Source organism: Penicillium chermesinum (assembly GCF_028974085.1).
Source record: "Penicillium chermesinum strain IBT 19713 chromosome Unknown utg000004l:1.0-3345178.0:1.0-3348027.0, whole genome shotgun sequence".
NCBI lineage: Eukaryota > Fungi > Ascomycota > Eurotiomycetes > Eurotiales > Aspergillaceae > Penicillium > Penicillium chermesinum.
The window spans coordinates 3305670-3324951 of NW_026695314.1; the positions used below are offsets into that span (position 1 = coordinate 3305670).

Genomic DNA, 19282 nt, shown 5'->3' on the forward strand with positions numbered 1-19282 from the left:
AGTATTATGATGCGGGTCCTTTGGAATGGGAGGTAATTTAGCTTTTTGGATGCGCGAAGAGAGTGATAAGACACGTCGGATTCACGCGGCAATTTCCCTCATACACGGCTTACTTTCCACATATAGCAGCTGCAAAGACCTTGGCCATTCGATCTTCGCTAAGATTGGAAGATTTAGGCATGTTTGGTGGTGGTGCGTGGCGCACCCACGAGCGGAACCGAGTGGGGCCCCCTCGTGGGGGCCGCAGCGTAGCGAAGGCCACAGGTAAATTATCATACGCTCTCAGTGGCTCGGGGGAATAAGCAAGTGGGGGCCGCCCGTGAACATCCGGTCCCGCTTAATTAACGGGGTTGTCGCCTAGACATTCCCAAGCATCAGCCCCGAAGCCTTTCCACGGTTGTGAGCCCACACCGGTGATAGGCTCGTACTCAGCACCACAGGATTCTATAAGCCTTAGCCAGGTAAAATCAGGAGGAGTTTTATTTAGAAAAGAGCGGGAGAAGGACATGTCAACACGAGACGAGGCAGAGACGAGCAGACAGTAGCATTCACGAAGTGAAGGCGTCGCGAGGCTGGTACGGCGCCGGGAGGCCTTAAACTTCCAAGTCTTATCCACACGTTGGATCCAACTTCGGTAAAGTAACCACCAAAGACCATGGCATGCCACCGGGGCCGAAGGACAGATCTCATGACTTGAGTTAGCTCTTGGGCATGTGCTGTCATTTGGACGAATCATAAATTCGACATCTACCAAAATGCTGCCCTTAGCGCCCCTCATGGGGCTATTGCATTGAAATCTGCATTTGTTAATACAAGAGCTGTAACGTAATTCCCGCATGAACTAATCGGGTTGAGTGGGTCATCCAAAACACCAAATTAAATATAATATTTCACAACTCCAAATTTCAATAACTCAAGTTGATCATATGGTCTAATAGTAAATCGGTACTTTAAGAATACTCTACTAACTAGGTATTCCTATAAGCTTATGTGATATTTTAGGATGTGGTAATAGAGATATATGTATCTACATCGCTTAATCGGAGCATAAGTTGGGTATAATATACATAAGTAATCGTATTCTGAATATTTCAGCTATATGTACTAATATTATACTACTTCAAAATTAAGAAGAATTCTGCTCTTGTTTTTGATATTTCATAGCTTAAAACCTCACGTTTAGTATAGTGTTTTGGGGTAACCTACTTAACAGGGTGATTCGTTCATGCGAGGGTTACCTTAGTCTGCATTAGTTACCTGCTCCGCAATCAGCACTACATCCTTCGCAATCAAGACATACTTTCCCAGACATGCTATATAGGTAAGACGGGCTGTGCTAGAAACGGAAGCCGTCAACCAATGGTCAACTCCGACCTGCAGGTCAACAATAAATAAGCAAGGTACGCATCGCCGATCGATGCTTTGACCCCCACAGGGAGAGAATGGAAAAAAAAGGCCTGAAGAACATCCGCCCATATCGAGCGCATGAAATATGGAACTCGTAAGTCGCACGGTGTGCCATGTCGGACTTGGGCGGAGTAGGCTAACAGAACGACATCGCGCAGCCTACGTACGTGATTCCGGAATCGTTGCTGTCACGGCAGCCCGCACCGCTGGCCCCACGCAGCGATCGCTCGTTACGCCGATCATTCAGCGAGCTGGAGGATCTCGCTCTTCACAGCCGAACGGCAGACAAGAGACAATGCCCGAGCGCTGAGTCTGCATCGCTAAAGTCCGGTACGGGCTGCATAGAGCTCGTAGGTCCCGCAATTTGTTTGCTCTCGCTATCCACGAAATACTCATATATAATTCCACTCTACAGCGACAGCACACAATTCCAGAGTCTTTACAATCACCGCTATTGCACGTCGACCGGGCGTTACAAGCACCGACAGCGCGCAACGACGGGTTCGCTCGTCATCACAACATCCCCACCACGATTCCCCATTCAGGGCTGAGCAGAGGTATACCTTCGCCATCGCAAACGGGCGGTCTCGCGCTTAACACTCATCGGGAAGTCCAGAAGTACTCGCCCTTCTCCACCCCGCTGAGTGCGAGACAATCCGAGGAGCTGTTCCCCACGGGGCCGGCCGCGCGCCGATCCCCGGACGAGGGTCCGGACTTCACATTGCCATTTCAAACCACCACCACGGCGAAAGATTTCGACATGAAATATGATTGTTTCCTAGGTGAGTCCAGTGGCGATTCATTAGGGGGTACTTCCGCGCTGACCGATCAGAAATGCCCGACAAGAGATTCTTCCCAACCCCATCTATGACAGATCCGCAGGAGGAGGCGCCGACGTCTATTCTGATGTGGAACGCGGCGACGAAACAGCCCGAGCTGCTGGACGACGCGGGAGAATATGTGCTCGACCCCGCCGCATCGACAGAAGCCCGACTCTCGCCCGTGCTCAAGGCGGTCGCCGCCGCCGGTTTTGAGAGCCTTGACAGTGCGCTGGTTGCGTACTATGCCAAATCGGTGAAGGAGGACGATAGATTGGGCCAGGAACAGCGACTCAATCGGATCCGGCGGCTGCCCGTGCTCTTGAAGGAACTGCATCTCGCGTCGGAAGGCTGGGGGCAATGGCAGCGGAGGAGCTTTCAGGAGCAAGTCATCAAGAGCACCGAAGACATACTTATCGCCGAGTTAGAAAACCATCTCGCCGCAAGGAGTGCGAATGCGCATCAATTGGCCGGGGCGGGGGGGCCATCGCGCCAAGCCTTCCGGTACAAGGCACAGGACGAAACAGACATCGAGGCCGAGGTTCGTCACACGCAGCCATCCCATCCACCGTGCAAAACGCCCCTTCGGCCATGCTAACTGGAGATGCAGCTCCCTAATACATGGACGTTGCTCACGTCACTCTCTACAAAATACGACACGATCGCGGCGAGACATGGGCCAAGCGATATGCCGAACCTGGTGAGCAGGTTCCTGGCAGCCAGCGCGGATTTAGACACTTCAGGGGCAAGAGGAGGGGGGTCTGAGCCCACATCACACGGCAACACAAATCATTAACTCCATCTAAAGGTCCTAGCCCTCTTGCGGGCCGACGGAGCTTGGATTAGCGGGCAGGTACATAGTGCTCCACAAAAATGATAGTTACCACCAACAGATCTTTCTCCACTCCCCGGGGCCGAGTCGTATTGGATTAGTAAGCCACGTTGCCCACGTGGCGGGCGAAGTAGTCTTACAGTGGGTGGTCCGTAAACGCAAGCACAAATTTACAATGGAAAGCATGGCGCGCAAGAACCACACGCAACATGTTTACGATCTCGGCGGAGATGTAGATGTGGGCGGAGAGCAATGCCTTTGAGTGTGAATACGCCGTGCGGGTTATCCACGGCTATAGAAGGTAGTCAAGTAGGCCATTGGCTTCTGCGATCCCGTACAAGCGGTTCACTTCTAAGCATGGCACGCTACAAGGCGAGCTACCCCTCAAATGAGGCTGTTGGAGAGATAGAGAAGAGGAGGAGGTTGGGTGATGAGCACACACTCATCGGAATAAAGCGGCGGCATCTTCATAGCTCTAATAACGTATAGTTCAGCTCAAAGTATCATCAAATGCAGCATCAGGCGTCACGCATGCGAATATGCCTATTTATCGGCAATATTTACTGAAGATTCTATAGAAAATCAGCGGAAGTCATCGCATGATGGTGTTCATCGACTCGACGGGGACATGAGCCGGGCCATTTCTATCTATCGCGCTGTGGTCTCTAGGCTCGCGGGTGTCCTGGCGTGTATCCAACCCAATCTGCTGTTCAAGGTCCTCTATTTCCCCGACCTCCGGGAATATCTGGCCCCATAGCCAGACGGCTTGCTTGAAGACGCGCTCGTAGGGCGACATCTCATCCCAACCGTTTGCCGGCGGCTGGGCCATGGCGAGCTCGTCGACGATGGCTCTGCAGGCGCCCACGAAGCGCCCGAAATTGTCTGATTTCCAGTTCTCGATGAATGCCTCGCGTGGAGTGGCAGTGTGGTTGTCTTCTGGTAAGGGCTGGACGCCATTCGCGTCTGCCTGTGCTTCGGGTGGCAAGGAAGCTGGGACGCAGTAGGGGTTCTGTGACGGTGATTTCGGCGCAGTCTGCGCGACGAATCGAGCCGCATAGGAGAAGGACATGTGGAACAGCTGTGAGCTGGTCAGCTCGGGGTTGATGGAACCGCAGGGTGGGGGGAACCGCAACCTACAGTTTCGGTCGCCCACATCATCACCATGCCCTCGAGGAGAGTTGCCGACGGACACGATGCGCTGTTGAACAGATCGACGAAGCCTTTGGTGGGCGGTGTCGGTTCGCTAAAGCTGACCTGGAGTCCGTACTTGCGCTTGGTAGCTACCAGAAACTCTAGCTCCCGCTTCATGTTACTTACCGCCGCGCACAGCAACTCGAGACAGCGGAACGTCGAGTTGTGTTCCAAGTCGTCGACTTCGGGTATGCGGATTTTGCCTATCAGTGCTCCAGTGAAGGAGACTAGCGATCGGGAGATGTACCCAATCTGCGTCAGCCACTGGTTGAGAGCGCTCTCCGGCAGCAAGCCACATCCCGCATGTGCCAAAAAAGCATGTTGAGTACTGCTTATCAGTGAGTCTTCCGCTTGCGCCAGCAGATGTTGCGCCAACGAGGGCGCTTCAGCCACCGGTGGTGTTTCGGGGAGGGAAGGCGGAGGACTGGATACTCGTGGCGCTATTCCGAGACGCGCGCCATTTTGACCCTCGTGATTGACCAGAAGGTCGGGGCTTGGCCGTCTCTCAACCCAGAGGGCTGCATTCTGATATTGCTGATCACTGATCGTCAAGGCCCCGTTTGTCAACAGCTCTTCGCCTTCCGTGGTGGACAAAAAGTCCTTGCATTGGCCCAGATGCTCCGCCTGCAAAGTGGCGTTTTTCGGTTGGACAAAGCCGCAGCTTTGGCATCGGACGCGGACGCACTACGGGAGTCCCTTAGCGATCAGAGTAAGGAAAATCCGCCCCCCCCCCCCCTCTCGCCCACCTTTTCGAGCATACGTAACGGGGAAAAGGTAAGGCGTAAGACATACCTTATGGACAAGACTATCGTCGACAAACTCGTCAAAGTACTTGCTTATGTCCATCGTCGATCGTATTTGTTGCATAGTCGACGAATCGGTAAGACCTTTGTTAGACTCGCTGAGCAGTCTGCGGCCCGCAGCATTATAGGGATTCGGCGGCGCCAGTTCCTGACCGTTCCCTGCCGCCCTCCACGCAGTGTATTCCGGACACTTCTGGAGATGTGCCTGGGACAGTGGTGAGTGAGTGTGCTCGCGGTCCGGTTCGCGAATCCGGTTCTGACCTTCTTGCGGATAAGGACTCTGGCGCTTCCCTGCCATCGCTTACAATGGCGACACCGGACGGTCCCGCCTATCGTGGGACTTTCGATTTTCTCGAACTAGGGAAATCGCTTAACAACTGGAAATCAAGGCCCCGAGCGCGCGGGGCGAGGAATACTACCTGATCATGTGTGTACGTGTCTATTGGCCGCGGCATGGCTCTCATGGTGAAGCAGTGGCCGCTATCGATGTGTCCAATACGGTGAAGGGCCTGGCCAATGAAAGAATACAGAAGTCTGAATTGCTATACTGCCCAAGACTGCCATTTAGTTAACTAAGAGCCATTGGATGAATAATCAAAACACAGGAAAAACCATTAATCCTTCCGTCTCCACTGCACTTCCTATTCCGATATATATTTAGAACTTGCGAGGACCCTCACCCGAGTCCAAAACTGTTGTTCGATATGTGAAGCTTCAGCGTTAATCTTCTTGATGGGAGTTGATCGTGTGTCGTGCTACACGTATCTGCAGGACTTTATTGGACAGATAAAACCTACGGCAATACAAGGCTTGGGGATGTACGCTTGCGACGAGCACGTCTAACTTCCTTTTGTTGATATTGCGCTCTGCCCTCCAAATGTATATGAAACGCAAGCTTTATATTCAATGAATATAGTCTGAAGCTGGCGGTCCGATAGATTGATGTCTGGCTTGTGTAAAGTACGGCTCACGGAGGTTGGAGTGATTCGGGCAACAGAACGAAGGGGAAGGCAGTTGATTGAACTGTTCGCTGCTCTTCTAGAGTGCGTGCGGTGCATGGTATATAACATAGATAGCCAGTCATCATTTGAGGCTGCGTAGACGCCTTCAAAGGGGACGCGTATCTTCGCTTGGAAATCTGCGTCTCATAGTAAGCTACATATTGGTTGGATTCGTGATAGTTCGTCCAAATGAAATGGGTTGGAGGAACTCTGGGCCGGCTCCTATCGTGTGTCAGTGCCCAAGGTGTCTAGCTGTAGCTCGGAGGCCTTAGTCCTGATACGGAGGGAGCTATGCTATTATTAAAAGTGTAACTAACGTTTATTACCCAAGCAATTACTTGACTGAATGACTTCCGGCTCGAATGGAATCATATGGCTACGTATGCTGGTTGTCCGAATACCTACCTGTGAGACAATGAGCCTCGGTATTGAGCAAAAATTGAAACTAAAAGAGTGGGCTACGAACAGTATTAGAGTCAGAACACCAGTATGTCTGAGAATTTCCCTAGCTAGTTGAACATGGTCTACTGTTCTACAAGGTGGGTGCTGTCGGAGAGTACTTGCTGGCCCCTAACTAAACACATGTAAGGGGACCCTTAGGTCAAGGTATACATGACTTCTTGCTTGATCGTAGTTTCCTGGAGCCGTAAAAATCTTAAATGATAGCAAGCCTGTACGTATGACCAGTCATGCAGCGCATCGATCTTTTATCGTACTATTAGGTCTACCACCTGATTTCTTACATGGGCTGAATGATTCATCCATTTCTTAGATTGATATTATTGCCAGGGCATGTTAAGTAGTTTTCTGGTCTGAAATTTTCCTTCCAAATCCTGTATTTAGCAGAAGAGGCCCCCTTCAAATTGTAATCGGATGTTACAGTAAATATCTGGCTTTCCGGTGTCGCCTCTAGCCCCTGCCTTGCGTTAATTCCTCTGATTCATGGTAACTTCTATGCCCCTCCAGCGGCTGCATTCGCGCCGTTTAGCCGGGTTTTCTACAGAGCCACGAGTTAACATAACATTTGTGTTGTCCCAGAGCCTTCGTAACTTACCCATAAATGTGGCGCCAGGACGAAGCTCAATATCCCAGCCACTAAGAAGAACAGCCACACATTGCTCATAGCCTCTGTAATTTGTGGTGTCACCAGGGCTCGCTCAGATTCTGATAGTGCTTTATAGGCCCGGCTACTGGTACCTGCGACTAAGTTGGTAATATCAGCCACACTTAGTGTCGGTACTGCTCTGGCTACCTTTTGCAAGGCGAGGTTTTGATAGATTGAACCTGCCATCGCAAGGAAAATTACCATGCCAAGATCTTGAGCTATTAGTGTTAAGTAGAATATTAGTAAGGTCTAGAATAGAACAGTCTGGGGAGTCTTACAGATAGCCATTGCACCAACGGCATTCGGTATATCCTTTAGCGTAACGAGAGACTGTAGGACAGGGAATCCGGCGACCACATAGCACCCTGATCCAGCACCGACTAGGATACTGTATCCATAGATTTTTGCGTTGGATGTGTTGATGTCTGCCGTGTCTGCGAGTCGCCCTCTATGTTAGTATCCGTTTTATCCTGGAATATGATGGTTACTGACACATTAATGCTGTTCCAATAACTACAAGTGTACTGCCGAAAAGGTTCCATGGTAGGATAAAGGGTAATTTAGGCATCAATGCTCCGTTGACCATGGCGAAGACTACCATGGAGATAATAAACGGGAGAAGCCGTACACCTGCATCCAAGGGGCCATCACCCTATCAGTGGGCACAGAATTGGTCAGTATTGCACCAAGACTTTATCCTCAAGAAAGAGACTACAAACCCGGACAAATTGGAAGAACAGGGGAATGTAATACGTCATTGCCTGTGCGCAGTCAGTACAAGTATACTCTCTCTTATCTTAATCGGAGTAGAATATACATACCAGCACAATACCAGACACCAGGAACATTTGCACCTGAAGGTTAATCATTATGGGCCGCCGAAGGAAGTGTGCTGGATAGAGGCGGTCGTCCTTATGCACGCCTGGGTGATATTTGGCCACGAAAATGCAGACAATGAGAAGGGCCCCGGCAACTACCCAGAGCGCAATCTCGTTTCCAGAATTCCACGGATACAGTGTTCCGCCAAACGTGATCGCCATGACCAAACAGGCCGATCCAGCAAGGAACGTAGTCGTCATGATCCAGTCCACCATGCCGCACTTCTCTGCCAGGGTTTTATCCGGTTTTGGATCCACGCTGGGAATAAGGAAAAGGTAGGCTGGGGCAAATGCGGCTCCGATCGGAAGGTTTATGTAGAAGGCCTAGTGAAACATACATAAGTAAAGATTCTAAGCTCATGTCAGATATCCCAATAACTTACCCATCGCCAAGTCGCAGAACTATCTGCAAACGCGCCGCCAACCTATACACCTAGTCAGTCCCTCCAGGATTGGCGTTGAAAATGGAAGCACCTACCACTGGGCCAAGTACACTTCCAATTCCCCAGATTACAGTGCTTCCAGCCATATAGATCGGGCGCTCTTTCAGCGAGGTCAACACGGCCACAAAACTCAGCGTCCCCGAGTACATGCCTGATCCACCCACGCCGGCGATGACACGACCCAGCACAAGGGCAGTCATGTTCGGAGCCGCACCACATAGAGCACTTCCAGTCTCAAAAAGTGCAATGTTAAAAAGATAGACGTATTTCGCGTTGAAGACCCCGTATACCTTGCCCCATGGCAGAACACACATAGTGCCGAGCGCGAACCCGACTCCAATCCATGGAAGAAGCGAGACCTCACCAAACAGGTCGAGAATGACGGGTTGAATATCGGCGACCTGCATTATTGCGGTCAACGTAAGTACCCACGACATGGGGGGAAATGGAATCGCACGATTGTATTGTCCAACGCAAATAGAAAGGTAGTCGAGATCATTGAGGCATACGCGATGGCCCACTATCGAAAATCAGTTATGAGTACCTTATCTGTCCTCCCGGGAACTTTACCTTCCACCCATGAATCGGACGGGGCGATGTCTCTTTGGGGACGACATTCTCGCTGGAGTCGGTGCTGGCGATGTTCCCATTGCTGCCCTGTTTTTCTAAATCGGCGACGGGCATGATGAGAAACGTAGAATAAAGAGTAATGCTTGATTTATAGTACGCAGTAATTGAGATAAGAGAATAATCCACGAGGGCGTTGCTGATTCTATATGATTTTATAGATGTCCCAAAACGGTCAGGTATGGCTCGGAACGGCCGCTTCAAGTCCGCGTCTTGGCGTGGATCGGCCGCCTCAACTCCGTGTCATTGCACCGTCAACGGTCACCTGACCATGTCCATTCGACAGCTCGTTTCCCAATTTGGCAGGTACCATCTTCTTCTCCTCCCCGGCTTTGCGTGAATGGACGGCCAGATACTCCTTAATTAGTCCCCGATAGTCTCGCGGCCGGTACGGCGTGAACCATTCTTCGAAAAAAGTCTTCTTGCGACGCAAATTCAAGCCAAGATCTCTCATCAGCGTGTCCAGGTACTGAGACAGAAAGACCCCTGTCAGTACTTGCATCCCGGTGGTACATACTATCCCGCCTGTGTGATGGAGTGTGACTGGCTTACCGAGATGTAGTCGTAAATAAAATATGAATGTTTCTTCCCCTGTTCAATATATCGCTTGCGGGTCCATGCGTTGAAGGTGGCCGCCTCAAGCTCCATTTCCTCCTGTCCAGGGACTTCCATCCACCCGTTCAGGAACGCAAACCCCCATAGCGCTTGCAGCTCCGCTGCCAACGGCGTGAAGGCAGAGTGGATGTGACCTGGGAACACGATCGACCGGTCTCCTTTGGCCGCCAGCTCGGGAACGATAAGACGACGGTAATGTCGATTTGGCCCTTGACGATGCTTTTTATGTTCTAAAGAATCGAAGGGAGTGTTCTTTAGAATTGGCAGCAGGGTATTCACTTTCTGCTCGGCTTTGGCGTCTAGGACCGTCCACCGAGAGAATGACGATGAGTCGTAATGGAGAGATAGCTCCTCCTGCAGCTGCGGACTGAACGTGCTGTAGCCCTTGTCAAACCCGGTGCAGTGAATCACCACGTCTGTGGCGACGGAAAATCCGTTCTTAAGGTTAACCACGTCAAGGTGCGACAGTGACTCGATCTCCGTGCGATGTACCGTGACATCTCCGTCGTGGATTACCTGCCAAAAGTCGGGCACGGTCGCTATGCCAATCCCACCACTACCCCAGAAAAGCCTGTATCCAGACGTTAGTTCCGAACCCTTCAGCAAACAACCACAGCAATCTTCTTACCCATCCGTGTGAGGCCATGGCCGCAGATGCTCGGTATGCTCACTATCGCCGAATTGCGCATACCTCGCTGCCAGGCCCGTGGCAACTTGCCAATAGACACGTATAAGTGACCGCCCAATCATGGTGCGCTGCAGGAAACTGTCCCACAGTCCACCCGAGTTCATGATACTAGGACTGAAGCTAGACGCAAATCGAGTGGAGATATGATCCGATATATGCCACAGACCCATGAACGTCGGTGCGAAGATAGAAAAGGCTCCAGAAGCACTTGGTCGAATGATCCAGTCCACCTTCTTCCCAGCCTTAAGAAGCTGGTATACGGTGTCATATGATGATTTGGAGGCTCCTACCACCGTGGCTCGCTGGACTGCGTCACTACCTATCAGGGACAGGTTAGTGGCAATGTCCAACGAGTGAATGACCGGCTTGTGAAAATTATCGCGTGGCCATGCCGGTCGGATTGGGCTTGAATTGGCTCCCGTGGCGTATATCAACTTGGTGCATTCGATAGGTTGCTGTCCGGACTGTGTTTCCACGATCCAGCCCTCGTTGTTTGCGTTTCTGCGCACTTGAGTCACACGTGTTCGAAGGCGTATGTGGCGCATCAGGTCATGATCATTGGCAAAGCTGACAAGGTAATTGTGAATAGCCTGCCCGGAGATGAAGCCATCTGGAGAGATCCCTTCATTCTTCATCGGATAGAAGGAGTACTCAAAGAGCGGATAGCTGATCTGTGCGTACAGACTGGGGTAAATGCGCTCCTGACTCCATATTCCACCGATGGTCTCCCCATCATCCACAACGAGCAGCGTAGTCTCTGGTGCCAGTTTGAGGTATGTTTGTGCTGCAACCAGCCCATACCAACCTGTGGAGGTTAGACGAGTACACCTCTGCAGAGGACCGGGTTTCACTTACCAGCACCCACGACAAGGACGTCTAACTTCTCCATGATATGTGCCACGAATATCTGTCAGCTCGGTGAGTAGCTACAATGTAGGAAAGGCAATGGCTCAAAACTGGAATCTGATGCCGATTAAAAGCCAGAAGGTGACAAAGAGAATCGGCGCGGTCGTCTCCTGCATTAACTAGTTTCCTGCGTTATCTCTGTTATCGTCGGCGCGATCCTTATCTTCGTCGGCCTTTCGACCGCAACATGCACCAGATTGGGGTGCCCGGGGCTTACCTGGCGGATGCGAAGGTTGCAGTTGTCGGCCGTTTTTAGCCCGCGTTATCGTCGGCGGCCTCACGCCCCCACCGTAAGCCGCAGGGTCCTACTGAGTATGGCCACAAACAGTGCCTACAGCTACCTGGATATGAATCCTTCCGTCCAATTTCCCTACGGCCGGTATGTACGGCAAACATTCGCATTCGCATTTGCGTGCGGTGGGGAGCGACGGACACCAACATCCGTCACAGACGAGTCTGTCGGTAGAATTCTTGGGCCTTTGGGAAATGTGCGGGGAAAGCAGCTTCCGTTGGAGAATTTGCACTAATTTGCCGTAGGCGAAGGGGGGGGTTAGATACAGAATTCTAAATGCAAGCTCGGTAATGGTGCGCAAGTATGTCCATGCCTGGAGAGAAATATATATCTCGCCTCCACGAGGTCTGACACATGACACTGTACAGGTTCAGCCTTTTGTTATCCACCCATTGCGTTCATAGAATATCCATAGACGACAATGCCGTACCTCAAGGACAGCTCGTCCCCCGGAGGTTCTGACTCCGAATCCACCCACCTAGTCACCTCGAAGCACCAGCGCGTCGTGAACGACTGGGAGTATACTGGGAGCGAGCACGAGCCACCCCTGAGCGAGCAACTGGAGCCTATTGCTGTCATTGGAATGGGTGGGTGACGATCAATAAATAATCATGAATGGTTCATTGGAAGTGCAGTGTTAACCAAAGAACAGGATGCCGCCTGCCAGGCGATGTCGCCTCGCCCGCCGATTTCTGGAAGATGATGCTGAACAAGGGGACTGGGCAGACGCCAAAAGTGCCACCGTCGCGATTCAATATTGACGCCCATTTTCATGAGAACAATGACCGCCCTGGTAGTTTTAGTGTGCTAGGTGGCTACTTTTTGAACGAAACCTTACAAGAATTTGATCCGAACTTCTTTGGAGTCACCCCTGTGGAAGCAATGTGGATGGACCCCCAGCAACGGAAGCTGCTCGAAGTGGTCTATGAGGCATTCGAATCAGCTGGCGTTACTTTACAACACATTTCAGGGTCTGACACTGCCTGTTTCATCGCCACGTTTACTTCCGACTTCCAGCAGATGTCGTTTAAAGAACATAGTTTCCGGCACAGTTTAGCTGCCACAGGAGTTGATCCTGGGATCATCAGCAACAGGATTAGTCACATTTTCAATCTCCAGGGCCCGAGTATCGTGGTCAACACTGCTTGTTCCTCGTCGGTATACGCCATCCACAATGCTTGCAACGCACTGAGAACCAAGGAGTGCTCTGCCGCCGTCGTGGGTGGATCAAATCTCATTTTGACTGTGGATCAGCACATGAACACTGCCAAATTAGGTGTCTTGTCACCAGATTCGACATGCCATACGTTTAATGAGCACGCCAACGGCTATGGCCGTGCAGAAGGCGTCGGTGCAGTTTACCTGAAGCGACTCAGTGATGCTATCCGTGACGGAAACCCCATCCGAGGAGTTATCCGATCCAGTGCAACTAACAACAATGGAAAAGTCCCCGGCGTCGGCATTACTCACCCTAGCTATGACGGCCAGTGTGCCGTCATCCGGCACGCCTATCGGCGTGGAGGACCCCTGGACCCAGCATTGACGGGGTATTTTGAATGCCATGGCACTGGTACCGCAATCGGTGATCCACTGGAGGTATGCGCAGTGGCAGATTCGATGAATGGCTGGCGGCCGGATAATGCCGACCCATTGATGATTGGCGCTGTGAAGACAAACATTGGTCACAGTGAGGCTGCTAGCGGACTCTCCGCTGTCATCAAGGCGATTCTGGCCGTTGAGCGTGGCATCATCCCACCGACGCGAGGTGTGACCCAGTTGAACCCGAAGATAGATTGGAAGGGCTGGAAGGTGAAAGTTCCAACTGAGCCAACGCCTTTCCCAGCCCATCTTCCCGTTCGGAGAGTAAGCGTTAACTCATTTGGATACGGAGGGACCAACGCACACATCATCGTTGAGGGAGCCGATTCTCTCCTCACTGCACCGCAACAATACAGGTACTCTGGTCTTCATGGTAGACCCCGAGCTCGCACCACCAGACGAGCGCTCGAACGAAACCGACCATTTTTACTTCCCTTCTCAGCTCACGATAAGCCAACACTTAAGCGAAACATCGAGGCACATGGAGAGGTTGTACAGCAGTACCATCTGCTTGATCTTTCCCATACGCTCGCCAATTGTCGGACGCGCTTTCCTAGCAGAGCATTTACCGTGACTACAAACGCCCAGAAAGAAGCTACCTTTAGCGAAGGCCTGCAACAATTCGTATTTGCCGATAAGAAGAAAGCCGAATCTCTGGCATTTGTGTTCACCGGACAAGGAGCACAGTGGCCCCGAATGGGTGCAGAGTTGATGACATATTACCCCAGTTTCCTACAAAGCATCCGACAGATGGATACCGTCCTTGAGGAGCTGGAAGATGCCCCAGAGTGGACATTGGAGGACAGTCTACTGGAAGATGGGAAGACATCGCGTGTCAACTTGGCTGAATTCTCACAACCGCTGTGCACCGCAATCCAGATTGGTCTAGTTCAATTACTCCGATTGTGGGGGATCACTCCATCCGTCACATGTGGGCATTCATCTGGTGAAATCGCCGCTGCATATGCTGCTGGCCTTATTTCAGCTGCTGAAGCCATTGTCCTAGCCTATTACCGTGGGAAGGTCGTGCGCGACATCAATACCAATGGCGCTATGCTTGCTGTCGGGCTTGGGGCAGACGCTGTGGCCTCGTACATTGCGGCATACAATGGATCTGTGGTTGTGGCGTGTCACAATTCCCCAACGAGTATCACCTTGAGTGGCAACGCGAGCGCCCTAGAAGCTATACAAGAAAAGCTATCCGCCGTGAATGTCTTTGCACGGATAGTGAAAACAGGCGGCAAGGCGTATCACTCCCATCACATGAAGCCCGCAGCGAGCAGATATGAGGCACTTGTTCAGCGTGCTAGGAAGGTTGGAAATTTGGACGGTGGGAAGTTCGCCACAGAAAATGTGAGGATGGTATCATCTGTCACTAACACAGTTCTCTCGGAAACCTCGGTCCTTGACGAAACCTATTGGAGCGCCAATCTTCTGAACCCAGTCTTGTTTACACAGGCACTTCAGATCATTGGCTCTGATGCAGAATTCGCCCACATTGACACAATCATTGAAGTCGGACCTCACTCAGCACTTGCCGGTCCAATCCGTCAGACAAAGACCGAGTACAACTTTGAGAAGCTCCAATATCTTCCTACTCTGGTTCGCAACGAACATTCAGCTGAGGCCCTACTCAAGCTAGTGGGGGAGCTGTTCTTACGCGATTATTCGTTTGACATCGAACGTGCTATTGCGATCGAAGAGACTTCTCCAAGTGGCAAGATCTTCTGCTCCCGAGGAAATCTGATTGTTGATCTTCCCCCGTATCAATGGGATAAATCCAAAAAGTTCTGGGCAGAAGGGCGTGAGAGCCGGGAACATCGACAGGCAAAATACATGCGGCATGATATTCTGGGAAGCTTGGTCCCAGGATGCTCCTTGGCAGAGCCGTCATGGAGGAACTTTCTTAGAATTCGTGACTTGCCTTGGCTAAAGGACCACTCCCTCGGCGGAGAAGCCGTCTTCCCTGCCGCTGGATACTTTTCAATGGCAATGGAAGCTATCACGCAGATTGCTGAGAGAGAGCCCCCGCCGACCTCCATTGAGGGATACATGCTCCGAGATGTTAGCATCAAACAAGCCCTTGTCACACCAGATGATGATACTGGCATTGAGGTTATGCTTACCATGCGTCCATCCCTTCATACTGCCACCGAAGGCCAAAGTCCGTGGTGGGATTTCAATGTATCTTCAGTTGCCGAGAGCGGCCACGTCAAGGAGCATATGGCTGGCAGCATCGCCACAACCACCCGTCGGGAGGAGCGCAGCATGCGTGTCATTCCCAATCTGCCTCAGCGCGCCTCAGGAAAGTCATGGAATCAGGCTCTCAATGCTGTTGGCTTCTACTACGGTCCAACTTTCCAGGATATGGAGAACATTCGGTTTGATGGCAAGACATACGCTGCAACCTGTGATACGCGAATCAAGACCACGGTAGAAGGGGTGTTGGGGGAGTCACGACATATCATACATCCAGCCTCCATTGACTCATGTTTACAACTTCTGATTGTCGCTAATTGGGCTGGCCGCAGCGCCATGATGACATCCGGTGCTGTGCCTATCCAAGTGGATGAAGTCACGATCTGGAAGCCTACGGCCAAGCAGGTCGATGCGGGCAATGCGACCGCTTTTTCATGGATATCTCCACGTGGTATTCGTGCGTTTAATGGCCATAGTGAACTGAAAGCCAATGATGGCGAGCTTCTCATGCAGATACGAAATATGAGATGCATGGCGTACGAAGCTGCCGTGCCGCAGCATGGTGGTGACCCCGCCAAGCCACAACCTTATGCGGAGATGGTGTGGAAATTGGATGTTGATGCCTTTGAAACGGTGGATTTAGATGTTGCGTCTTTTGCGGAACTCTTCCATTTCAAGAAGCCGGAATCAAGGATTCTTATCTCTGGAGAAGAGACCGTGGAGGCAGTGCTAGCAAAGTTGCCTTCCGCCCATACTGTGACCGCAGTGGCAGCTACTACGGAACTCGTTGATGACCTGGCGACAAGATTCAAAGGCGTCGAGGGATTGATCATCCAGCAGTGTGACTTATCCCAAGACTTGGAAAACCAGTCAATAAAGGAGCGTTCTTATGATCTGGTGCTTGCCCCAACCATTGGTGGCAGCCCTCATACCATACGAAAGCTTCTTGCTCCAGGTGGCAAAGCAGTGGTTGACTCTGATAAGATCCTTACCAATGGATACGCGGCAGCTGGCATGTCAGAAAGGCGCAGTTTCTTGGGAAACAGTTCAAAGAATGTCTTGCCTGGAGGAACTGAGACACCCAAAGACACGCCTCACGTCAATGGCGACTCTACTCATACAGTTCATCTCCTGTACCGCGAAAAGCCCTCTGTGATTATGGATGGGATATGCTCGGCCTTGGCAGACAGTGGGTTCCATCTCACTGCAAGCAGCATTGCCGATTATGTTGATGCAGGGGGCATCGTTCTGGTGCTCGCCGATCTGGAGGGGCCACTCCTTCAAACTATTACCGAACATGAATTCCATTGTCTGCAGCGGATCACCAACACGGCCAAGAACATACTGTGGATTACTGCAGGGGGACATTTGGCCGGCCAAAACGCAGGGAGCGCCATGGCATCAGGCCTGATCCGCTCTCTTACATCCGAGCAAGTTTCTTTGAATGCGATGTTGGTCGACTTTGATATGGATACGACTAGTCACGAAGACCTGTTCCGCATTGTGGGAGAGAAGGCCATGGAACTATCTCTCCCCTCCCATTCAAGCGAGAAAGAGTACTGTGTTTCAGGAGGCCAAGTCTTCATCAGCCGGCTTGTTCCCAGCAAGACAATCAACGACGCCTACTCCCCTGATGAGACCAAGACGCGACCGACAATTTTTGACCCGCAATTGCCCATTGTCGGAAAGCTACAATCTGGTAGGATCCTTTTCGAGCTGGACAGCCGAGCCGAAGATCCTCTGGATTCTGAATTTGTCGAGGTCCGCGTGCTGTCGACTGGGTTGAACAAAGAGGACGCAGTCATTGCCTCGGGGTCGGACTTCCCCACTGAGCTGAGCCATGAGATAGGTGGTACTGTCGTCCGGGCAGGAGCGGCGGTAAATGAATTCAATGTCGGTGATCAAGTTGTTGGATTCAGCTTTGACAAGTTCGCCACCATCCAGCGAGTACACCGGACCCTTTTGCAGAAGGTCACCCCAGGAGAGTCTCTCGCCAAGATGACCAGTCTTCCTATGGCTTATGGGGCTGCTTTATATGGTCTACAAACACTGGCGCTCCTCCAATCACGTGAGGTGGTCCTTGTATTACCCGGAGCTGGATTGGCTGGGGCTGCTGCCGTGCGCATCACGCAGGCCTTTGGCGGTTACCCCTATGTGATCGCCAAGGACCCGGCGCAGGCCGACTACATTCGATCGCACTTTGAGCTTGAAAGTCACCAGGTTCTCCTTGGTGAAGAGATTTCGAGACTTCGCGATATCAATGGGGATTACAAGGCTGATATAATCTTCTCATCTGGTTGGGTGGCCCCCGCTGTGGCACGAGAAGCCTGGCGACACATCGCGCCTTTCGGTCGCTTCATCAACTGTGGTCGCAAAGATGTCCTCTCCCGCAGTACACTTGACACTATCCCACTCCATCGCGGGGCGCAATACTTGTCTTACGATCTTTTGGAGCTCCACAAGCACAAACCACAGGTAATGGCGCAGTTACTGGCGGATGCCGTTGATCTCTATCGACAAGGCCGTATCCCTGTAGCGCTGCGTTTACACGAAAGAAACATTGCCGATTTGGACGGAGTGCTTGGATCATTCTCCGATGACTTCCAGGCGGGAAAGACAATTATCAAGCATGAACCATCGAACAGTATGGTCAATCTGCTTCCTTCCCAGCCTCGGTTAAGACTGCGCGCTGATGCTACATACTTCCTCGTTGGATGCCTTGGAGGACTAGGTCTAAGTCTGACCTCGTGGATGATGAAGCGCGGAGCTCGTAACTTTGCGTTCCTCTCTCGCTCCGGAGCTGATTCTACGCAAGCTTCCATCCTTGTCAGCGAGCTGGAGAATGCGGGAGTCACGGTGCAGGTTTTCCGGGGAGACGCTGGCGTGCGAGAGGATGTGGAGGCGGCCATAAAGCAGATCCCCGAGGACCGTCCTGTTCGGGGAGTTATTAATGCTGCTATGGTACTGAAGGTGAGTAACTCATACCACATGGTCCGGATTCATTGACCCAGCTGACCCGTTCCAGGATGGATTGTTCCACAACATGCCGTATGAGAACTGGACAGCAAGCATCCATCCCAAGGTGAACGGTACCCAGATCCTACACAAAGTGCTTCAAGAAACTCCACTGGACTTCTTCGTCACCACCAGCTCCGTGTCTGGCATCTTGGGGACACCTGGGCAAAGCAACTACGCCGCTGCCAACAGCTATTTGGACGCACTTGCACGCCACCGCCATAGCCTACAGCAGCGCTCGGTATCGATCATTCTGCCGATGATTCTTGGTATCGGTGTTGTCGCCCAAAATGCCGAGCTAGAAGATTCGCTGAAGCGGAAAGGCATGTATGGCATCGACGAGGAGGGATTGTTGAATGCCTTCGAGGTCGCCATCATGGAACAAGGCCAAGGCATCTCCGACCACCTGGTCGTGGGGCTGAGACCCCGCAGAGCTGTTCAAGGTGGCTCAGGAGGCCGGAGGCAATGTGGAGCGATTCTGGGAGACGGATCCTCGGTTCAGCCATACTGTGCATGCGATGAAGTCGCGAGGCGATGAAGCGGCAGTCAGCGGAGGTCAGAGCATCCTGGCCACACTCCAAACTCTCCCGGTGCATGAAGCGATTGGCACAGTGCGGCATCATTTCGTTGCCAAGCTGGCGCGCATGCTGATGTTGAATGTGGAAGACTTCGAAGAGGAGGGTCGCTCGGTGGCGAGCTACGGGATTGATAGTATGATTGGAGCGGAGCTCCGCAATTGGATCTTCAAGGAGCTGGGGCTGAGATATCTCGTTCCAGCAGTTATTGGGCCCGACCCTGACGATCCCGAAGTTTGCGGAGCAGGTGTGTATCAAGCAGGGGATGGAAGTAGCATAGAGCTGTAG

General features: G+C 51.9%; 6 protein-coding genes across 6 annotated transcripts; 2 read left to right on the forward strand and 4 right to left on the reverse strand.

The window, feature by feature from the left end:
- Positions 1 to 1492: 1492 nt before the first annotated feature.
- Positions 1493 to 3021, forward strand: N7468_006146 (uncharacterized protein; the record flags this gene model as incomplete). Its single annotated transcript, XM_058475442.1, has 5 exons — positions 1493 to 1501; positions 1566 to 1757; positions 1823 to 2189; positions 2240 to 2766; positions 2836 to 3021. 5 exons carry the CDS (start codon positions 1493 to 1495, stop codon positions 3019 to 3021), a joined length of 1281 nt encoding a protein of 426 aa, XP_058331182.1.
- Positions 3022 to 3649: 628 nt separating this feature from the next.
- Positions 3650 to 4126, reverse strand: N7468_006147 (uncharacterized protein; the record flags this gene model as incomplete). Its single annotated transcript, XM_058475443.1, has 1 exon — positions 3650 to 4126. One exon carries the CDS (start codon positions 4124 to 4126, stop codon positions 3650 to 3652), a length of 477 nt encoding a protein of 158 aa, XP_058331183.1.
- A 20-nt stretch (positions 4127 to 4146) lies between these two features.
- N7468_006148 (uncharacterized protein) lies at positions 4147 to 5349 on the reverse strand (the record flags this gene model as incomplete). Its single annotated transcript, XM_058475444.1, has 2 exons — positions 4147 to 4932; positions 5041 to 5349. The coding sequence occupies 2 exons, from the start codon at positions 5347 to 5349 to the stop codon at positions 4147 to 4149; spliced, it is 1095 nt and encodes a 364-aa protein (XP_058331184.1).
- Positions 5350 to 7004: 1655 nt separating this feature from the next.
- N7468_006149 (MDR family MFS transporter) lies at positions 7005 to 9162 on the reverse strand (the record flags this gene model as incomplete). Its single annotated transcript, XM_058475445.1, has 10 exons — positions 7005 to 7049; positions 7107 to 7375; positions 7436 to 7591; positions 7650 to 7809; positions 7877 to 7918; positions 7979 to 8359; positions 8419 to 8460; positions 8514 to 8879; positions 8936 to 8998; positions 9049 to 9162. The coding sequence occupies 10 exons, from the start codon at positions 9160 to 9162 to the stop codon at positions 7005 to 7007; spliced, it is 1638 nt and encodes a 545-aa protein (XP_058331185.1).
- Positions 9163 to 9337: 175 nt separating this feature from the next.
- On the reverse strand, positions 9338 to 11297 carry N7468_006150 (cofactor FMO1 FAD enzyme; the record flags this gene model as incomplete). The annotated part of the gene is made up of 4 exons (XM_058475446.1): positions 9338 to 9574; positions 9658 to 10291; positions 10349 to 11213; positions 11264 to 11297. 4 exons carry the CDS (start codon positions 11295 to 11297, stop codon positions 9338 to 9340), a joined length of 1770 nt encoding a protein of 589 aa, XP_058331186.1.
- Positions 11298 to 12027: 730 nt separating this feature from the next.
- On the forward strand, positions 12028 to 19282 carry N7468_006151 (type I polyketide synthase; the record flags this gene model as incomplete). Its single annotated transcript, XM_058475447.1, has 4 exons — positions 12028 to 12193; positions 12259 to 18374; positions 18430 to 18831; positions 18872 to 19282. The coding sequence occupies 4 exons, from the start codon at positions 12028 to 12030 to the stop codon at positions 19280 to 19282; spliced, it is 7095 nt and encodes a 2364-aa protein (XP_058331187.1).